Source organism: Coturnix japonica, chromosome 38 (assembly GCF_054131305.1).
Source record: "Coturnix japonica strain WE chromosome 38, WE-NBRP24, whole genome shotgun sequence".
In the NCBI taxonomy this organism is placed as follows: Eukaryota; Metazoa; Chordata; class Aves; order Galliformes; family Phasianidae; genus Coturnix; species Coturnix japonica.
The window spans coordinates 1683726-1692219 of NC_140700.1; the positions used below are offsets into that span (position 1 = coordinate 1683726).

Sequence of the window (8494 nt, forward strand, 5' to 3'; positions counted from 1 at the left end):
GCAGTGGTTGTTGCACATTGGACAGTAGTGAGTAACAAATGCGCTTTGGTCTTTGTGACGGTTCTGTCAGGTTTGTTTTTGTTGTTGGCAGTGGCTTTTCTTTTTCTTGTTGTAAACACTGTCTGTTTGTTCACTTGGATCAGAAGGGCCTTCAGGAGCTCCTGCTCATCTGCTCCAATCTCAAACTGTTCCTGTGCCGAAGAAGGAGAATGTGCGGACACTGGTCAGAACTGTGACGCTGTCTGCAAAGCAGGGTAATGATGAGTACCTTTGTTTCCATTTGGTAGCTCCTAAGTGGAATGGATAAATTACAATTGGGACTTACCCTGAGTGCATTACAGTTGCAATATTATTTTCTGTCAGGGCTGTCAAAGTGGTGTCTTTGTTTTGGGTGGGAAATGGGCTCACAAGACAGTAATTCTTTTGGTTTCTGTCAAATAAGCACTTTGTTTTTCTTTGTTTTAGGGGAGGTGCCTGTGATTCGATTGAATATTGCTGATAATCCTGCAAAACAGGAATACTCTGTAGGTAAGGGCTGCTTCTGAGCTGCTGTTTGGCTGCCTCCACGTAAATGGGATGGCACTGCTGAAGCAGGAAGGAGGAAAGTGTGTCGTGGGTCTGTGATGACTCCAAGTGGCACACAAGTGTAGCAGCTGGAAGGTGAATTTGAGAACATACACTTGGAGAAACCAAAGTTTGTGGTTGACTTGTAAAAATCTTTCTCCAAAGGAATTATCTTAGGAATGTTGTTGTTTTCTCTCTGTAGCTGATGTCAGTGGCCTTCCGCTGAAACGCAGCCTTGCAGAAAGGCTGGGGAAGAAGATCAAGATTGACAGAGCACCAAGGAGAGGTAAATGGTCATCGGTGTTTGCTGCACAGATTCTCTAGGCTTTCTGCTTGTTCTTTCTCAGGAGAGTTGTTGTTGGGAACACGTATATACTGTAATATTATGACAAATCTGGAAACTTAAGCTCTCGTTGGACTCTCATTTAATCATTACACTTCTCCTTTCTTGATGATGGCAGAGAACGGTGCCAAGCCAGCAGGGGAGATCCATGTCAAGACTCTGGAAGAGATCCGTCTTGAAAGAGCGAATCAGCGAGGAGAAACCCCAGCTGCCCCCCAGGCAGAAGGGTGCTGTAAGGTGGAGGATCCCAGCTCCGGGGTGAGGCCTTCCCCTGCAGTTCACATTAAAACCTACTCGGAAGCCCTGGCTGAAAGGAAACACAAAGGACTGGAGGGAGAGAAGCAAAAAGTAGAAGAGCTTCTTACTGAGAAGAGAGCTGAGGGTAAATGCAAGAACAAGAGAATTATCCCTCCACCTGGGCCGGGTAACGTGAAACTGGAAGAGCCACGGCGTAAAATCAAGAGATTGGAAGAAATTCATATTAAAACCTTGGAAGAAATCAAGCAGGAGAAAGCCCTGCGGATGCAGCAGGTCGCAAAGCCAGCAGGTAAGGAGGTCTTTCACTGTCTACTCTGCCAAAGTGCTTCCCCTGTAAAGCAAATGGAGTTTGCTTAGAATTGCCTGGGCTGTTTCTTACAACATGCAAAGGCAGGAAGCGCCAGGATGTCCATCCATGTGTTTTTCCATTGAATCCGTGGTGTCTGCCTGCTTCATTCTGGAAAATTCATTCGCTGTGAGGTTTTGTAGTTCAGTTTCTCTTGTACATTTTTTTTTCTGCCATATTTTTGGTGTGGCATGTTCTGTGTGTTGATGCCAAGGTTGCCTTCATCTTTGGCGTGTGTTGCTTAGTTTGATATGTAAATGTATTTGAAAAGCATGGATTGACTCCTCAACATGGGGGCCAACCTCTGTCAGAAAGGTCAGGGGGGTGAGTTATTCATTGGGGAGGTGAAAGGCTTTGTGATGAGACAGCATGTGAAGGAGGGAACAGCTTGGATACTGTATGGACTGCGTGATGCTGCCTCTGTCTGTGCTTTGTTATTGAATGTGAGGAAATAAGCACATGGAGGAAACACCTGCACTCAGGTTTCTTTCTATGCTTGCCGTTGACCAAGTGATTTTCTTTTTCCTTGTTTCAAAGCACCTGGAAGAGAAGAGAAAAAGACTGTGGGATGGAGCAGGGCTGCTCCCAAAGCTGTCTCTGCACCCGCAGAGGTGAGTCCCTTCTGAAGATGGACACAGTGACACAATTTCTTCACATGTTCTCATGTCTCACTGCTCACCATGTGCCACCATCATGAGTGCATTCCTACCTTCCTGCCTTTGGTGAAGAGCTGCAGCCATGTTTCACAATCCTGATACTTTCAATGGCTTTCCCAGTCAGCTTTGCACTCCTCAAACTCAGAATTGATCTGATTGTATCTGGCAGTGAGGCAGTAACCCTGCTGGCACCAGGTACAACTTGTGAGGTTAACGTGGGGGGCACTGGATACAAAAAGGCCACGACGGCTTCGTGTTCAATGAAATCAGACTGTGGGTGGATGTTGTGTAGGGGAACAGGAATGACTTTCTGTTGCTCAGATAGAATGTGGTAGGTAACAACTCCAGTACTGCGCTGATTTAAACGAGCTTGCTTTGTTAATTGCACACATTTGAAACAGTGTTTTCACAGCAAAGCATGGATCTTGTTATATGCAGGCATTTATGAAAGGGTCAGTGACCCAAGTGACAGGAATGTACTGTTCCAGGTGCAGCCGTTTTTGCAATATCTCCAATCTGATTTCCTTCATACACTCCCCCTGGTGTTTGTTCTGATTTTGCACTTACTTTATTTCTTTTTAGCCCTGGGATCAGAGTACACCAGATTCTAGAGCTCAAGCAAAGAGCCTTGAGGGGGCAATAAAGGAGAAGCTGCAGCTGAGACAACCAAAGAAGCTGAAGAAGGAAGTGGCTGCTGTGCTGGCTGCTGCTGAAGAAACAGTCAAAGGTAAAAGTGCAGAGCTTAGCAGTCCTGAATCCACCCTTCATGGTCAGCTTATCAGCTTGCAAAGGCCTAAGTGAAATCTCAGCACGGTGGGCAACAGCATTGCCAGGGAAACCATCAGCCCAACCTCAGGAGCAGAGAACTATGAATGAGTGTTGAGTGTGAGGTGGTCCTCGGAAGTAAAGGGACCTGAGTGCTCATGGTGGGTGCGTGCCTTTGCTTAGTGCTAGAAAGGGAAATGCTTATTTTCTTAGTTCACTTGTGTTCCTTCCAGCCAGACTTCAGCTTGAGAACGAGGGACAGACAGTGGCACTGAGCTGCAGACTTACCTGTGTGATAAACCCCTGGATGTATTTTGTGGGTCTGTTGTGGCTTGCACAGCATCTGGTTGCACACTCTTGTCTGTAGCTCCTGCTTTTTCCTTTCTCTAGAGGGACCATGTATTGCTTTCTCCTGCTGTATGGCTGTTTCCCTTGTCTGGGTTATAATATGGTGTAGCTGTGCAGTTTCTTTGTTCCTTTGGTCGGACTGTTGGTATGCAGCACTTACTGTGGAAGATATTGCTGAGATTTGTGGAAAGAGCACTGTAATTTTGCTGGCCAGATGTATTTAACTGTGGAGAAGAGCTGTGGGAATGACAGGACAACCTGGACTCCTCTCAAGGCACAATTGTACCAGCTCTCTCTTCTTCCTGTAGCCAAGGGCAACGTGTGTGAGAAGCCTTGGGATGGCAAAGCCAGCAGCCCCATAAAGAGAGCAAGGAAGCGGAAGGCTGCTGAGATCTCTCCTTCTGCTGTGGCAGCTGTGAATCGTCAGAGAAGCACTGAAGAAGAGGAGCCTCCAGCTAAAAAAGCTAAAATAGCAGCTTTGGTAAGGAGGGGAGGAAGCATGAGTGCTGCCCTGGTCAGGCTTACTGATAAGGTCCTTCAGGAGCCCCTTGGCCCCCGTGTTGGGTTAAGGCTCAGCAGTGCTGAAGGAGAAGCGCTGCAGAGGAAGGATCTCCTGAGCAATCATTGACTTTGTCTTCCTTCTTTCCAGACTGCTGCTCCAGCCCTGCCTGAGGTCAGCCTGCTCACCAAGGCTGTAGAAGAAGATGACTTTGAAAAGTTCATCTCAGAAATCTTAGCAGGGGAACTGGAAGCCAAGTGCAACCTGTGTGAGAAGCCTTGGGATGGCAAAGCCAGCAGCCCCATAAAGAGAGCAAGGAAGCGGAAGGCTGCTGAGATCTCTCCTTCTGCTGTGGCACCTGGGAATCCTCAGAGAAGCACTGAAGAAGAGGAGCCTCCAGCTAAAAAAGCTAAAATAGCAGCTTTGGTAAGGAGGGGAGGAAGTGTCAGTGCTGTCCTGGTCAGGCTTACTGTTAACGTCCTTCAGGAGCCCCTTGGCCCCATGTTGGGTTAAGGCTCAGCAGTGCTGAAGGAGAAGTGCTGCAGAGGAAGGATCTCCTGAGCAATCATTGACTTTGTCTTCCTTCTTCCCAGACTGCTGCTCCAGCCCTGCCGGAGGTCAGCCTGCTCACCAAGGCTGTAGAAGAAGATGACCTCGAAAAGTTCATCTCAGAATTCTTAGAGGAAATGGAAGGACAATATGACTTGGAGCTGGAGAAGGACGTGGATGAACTCCATCTTGAACTTTCTGAGATGATTGATAGTATATCTGAGTAGTCTTATAGTATATATATATATAAAAAAATAAATATTTTAAAAGGCTTCACAATGAGTCTTAAAGCACAGCTGAACTGGTAAAAGATTGGCAGACTGCATTCCATTGTCCAGAGTTTTCCTGCTGGTCAGAGTTGAGGTCCTGTGCATCCATTCCCTGATCCTGGTTGGCTCCTTTCAGCAGGAAGAGGACAAAGCAGTTCTGTGACAGCCCAGAAGGACGTCCATCTGTGTGCTGCAGTGCCTGGCAATTGATCTCCTGATTCAGTGACGCTCTGAAGGCTTCAACCTCAAGCTCCTTCCTTCCCCCTCCCTTGGCCATGCTCAGCGTTGGGTGCAGCTGGAAGCTTCTTCGGTGCTCCCATTTCTCGGGCAGTCCCCATGTCTAGCCTGGAGTTCTGCCAGCTCTTGAGTTTTGTTGGTGTATGCTTTTGTTTTTGACTTGAATCCTTTAAGGCAACTTAATGACGATGTGGGGGTGGGAGGGAGCAGAATTATTCTGGTGTTTTGGACCAAATGTGCCACCAATGATGGGGGGTGCTCCCTGCCTTCCAGTTATCAGCAGTGATGCAGCAGCAGTGTGAGAAGCGGGAGCTGCACGCCACTGCTGCGTTATTCCCTCCTTTCCCTTTTGCTGGATTTCCAGTGCTGTTTGCTGGCAGAGCTTGATGCTGTGCTGATGATTTCTGGAAGCCAACACGTGTGCGCTTCGCTTTTCTCAGTTCAGAGTGCAGCCATCCCAGCCCTGCTGTTGGCACAGTGCAGCCCTGGCCCTCCTGGAGGACGCCGTGGTGACTCTGTGCTTCAGCAGGGTATTGAGTGGTTTTCTGCTGCCTCTGGGTGGGACTGTGCCCATGTCGTGTCTGCCATTGTTACTGTAAATATTTTATCCTTTCCTTTTGTATTTGCCTTCTATTTAAGATATTGTATGAACGTAGTCAGGCTCCTCTGTTTGTGCCAGCGGCTCTCAGCTGTGTTTTTAAATAAACCTGGCACAGGACAGCAGTGCTGTACGTCTGCCTGCAGCTCTTGGAGGGAGCAGGAGGGGAGCCAGGAGTGCTGCTCCAACAACATCCTGGTGCTGCTGCCACCAGAGTTACTGCTGTGCTGCTGTTATGAGCTCCATGGAAGAGATGAGCTCCAGCACTGCCTCCTCTCACTTATTTGGTTCTGAACCCTTCAGTTGCTATTGGCCGTGGCACATTCCATGCAGTGTGAATCTCTCTAACAGACATAACTGTATCAGTGGAATTGTGGGGGCTGGGAGGGAGGACACAGTGCTGCTGAGAGAAGGGCCAGGCAGCCCAGCATGCTCAGCACCACAGCCAGGTGAGGCTGGCAGTTCAGTTACAGGTGTGTGTGCAGCTGGTCACCACTCAGCCTCCCCCATTGCAGCTCCCCGTGTCCCACAGTTCCCCCATCCCCGTTCTCCCGCTGTCCCATTGTCACCCTGCCACACCATTGCTGTGTGCACTAAACCTTTATTGCCCCCCGAAGAGGTCCTCATTGTACACCACCTGCGTCCGCTTGTCGCGGTGTGAGCCCTTGGCACTGTTCTTTACGGCTGTTGGGGCACAGGATGGGGGCAGGGACTCAGCACTGCTGGCACCCCCACACCGTCCCTGTGCCCCCCCAGTGCCCCCCAGCTCACCCAGGGATCCCCAGAGCCTGGTCAGCTGATTCCATCTTCTTGTAGGTGACAAAGGCACAGCTGTGGGGGGGTGAGGTCAGCACAGCTTCCACCCCATTCAGCACCACCCCACAACAGATGCACCCATACATCACTGACTCACCCACAGCTTTGCCCACGCCCCCTGCCCCTCTGCCCATCCTGCTCTCGCCTCCCCCGCTCCTCAGGCTCCGGCTTCTGCTCCCAGTCCAAGCGGCTGTCGCGCTCTCCCCTCTCAGGGGGGTCCCCACGTCCCCCACCAGCTTCAGGGTCCTGCAGGTGCTTGCTGGTGCAGACGAAGCTGGTTTGAAAAAATTGCGGGGGCGGAGGGGGGGTGAGCAAAATAAACACAGAGTGAGGGCACAAATATGGGGGAGAGAACAAAATAAAGGGATAGGAACCACAAATAATGAGGTGGGGGCAATAAAGAACTGGGGAGGGGGGTGGCACTCACCTCTCATCGGGGTACCATCCCGTTCTCTGCAAGCCACAATGTTGTGGGAAGCTGTGGAGGAAATGTATTCTCTCTAAGAGAGGGGAGCAGGTATCTCCTAAATGCATATCCGAGCTGGTAAAATGGGCTCATATGAATGGACACCTTCAGGAGGTGGCACTGATGTTCACTGTAGCCGAATGGCGAGAAATAGTCGACCATATGTGGGACTTTGTTATCTCCAAAAATAAGGAATACAAAATAAATACACTGAAGAATATGCAAGCCGAGTGGGAGATTGCTGATGCTGTGGTACAAGCTCTATCCGGACCTAGTGCTCAGTCAAGGTCAGAACTTGACTCCCTGTTACCAGGAGTTTCGTACTCCGTTTGCTCATCAGCCTCACAAGTCAGGGCTGCCGCAGAAGCCCCGAATAATCCCCCGTCCTCGACCTCTTCAATGTCTCTGGCAGATCCGGTTTTGGCTGGTGAGGAAGGTGCGGTGGGGGGGGGCTGAGGGGTGTGCAGAGCAGCAAGAAGCTCCTGAGAGTGAAAGCGACTCGGATAATGGTGGGAATGAGAAAGCGTTGGAGGAACATAATAAAACATTAACTGAGGAGCTGCAGGACTTAGAACTGCGTACGAAGGAGGCATCAGTCTCTTCGAGCGTTTCACCGATGTCTTTACAGCCCCTGTCTATGCGATTCCCCCCCACACGTAGCGATCCTCCACCTTTGCGTTGGTCTGGAGTCATTAGAGACATGATATTGGAGGGACCGTGTCAAGCTGTGTTTCAGCTCGCTTGCCCGCTGATAGACGATCAGCAGGGAGCTGCTCGGTGGGAAGTGCATCATTGGAAATTGTTACAGCAGGCTGGTAAGACTGTGACTGACTATGGGATACGATCTGAAGCTTCTAAGCAAATCATTCAATGGATTTTCACTGAGGATACTCATATGACACTAGACACTTCTAATCTTGTGCGGTTGTTACTAACACCACCAGAATACGTTGTTGGTCTCATCTCAAGGCAGAAAATAGCATCCAGCCTTTATAGTAACTGTGTTTGTGTGTTTCTTTCGTAGTGGAATTGCTTTGTAACTTGCGGTGTTATAAATAATATTAGTAATGGTTTGACATAGTGTGTGATTTTCAGTGTTACCAATGCAGTCTCAAGAATTAGAATTTTAGGCATTATCCATAGATCAAATGTGTGTTAAAGAAAGGATTTGATGTAATCAGTGCTGTAATCTATGGGAATAGCTCTTTTAGTATGTTAGTACTGCTCACTCATGATGTTATTAGCCTATTAATTAGCTTTTCTTAATTTGCAAAGACAAAACCTGGAAAGGAATCCCAGGCAAAGGGATGACCCTGTATTGTAGAATGGATACGTCTCTTACACCCAACTAATTGGGATTTTAAAAATATGACCATGCATCACTTGAGACAAAAGTGCATACTAATAGAACTAAATTTGATAGTTTATTCTGTTTTCCAGGCAGCTGTTCCACTTGGGCTCTGTATCACGCACTGGCCATGCGGATATGGTGTACAACTGGAAGAAATCCTTCAGACCCTGAATGCAGGAGAGAATCTGTGATGGGTGAGAGAGGAAAGGTGCACTTTGAAGCAGGGAAGGCCCTGCCGGCACCGCCTGTCGCAACCACCACCAACACGGTTTGCTGTTTCTCAAGGGTCAATAAGTAATAATGCCCCTAGTGATACTCCAGCACATTTGTCCTCTAAAACTGGTTCTATCTGACATGCAACTTCATAAAGTTCAATTATCAATTATTAGCTCAAAGGCATGGTTATGAGCATCCTAAAAGCATTTGTTG

At 48.7% G+C, this 8494-nt stretch overlaps 1 protein-coding gene across 1 annotated transcript; it reads left to right on the plus strand.

The window, feature by feature from the left end:
* The first annotated feature begins 1305 nt into the window (after positions 1-1305).
* On the plus strand, positions 1306-3780 carry LOC146754775 (zinc finger CCCH domain-containing protein 11A-like). Its single transcript, XM_085526770.1, has 3 exons — positions 1306-1454; positions 2049-2122; positions 2750-3780. Exons 1-3 carry the CDS (start codon positions 1430-1432, stop codon positions 2966-2968), a joined length of 318 nt encoding a protein of 105 aa, XP_085382896.1. The 5' UTR covers positions 1306-1429; the 3' UTR covers positions 2969-3780.
* The last annotated feature ends 4714 nt before the right edge of the window (positions 3781-8494 follow it).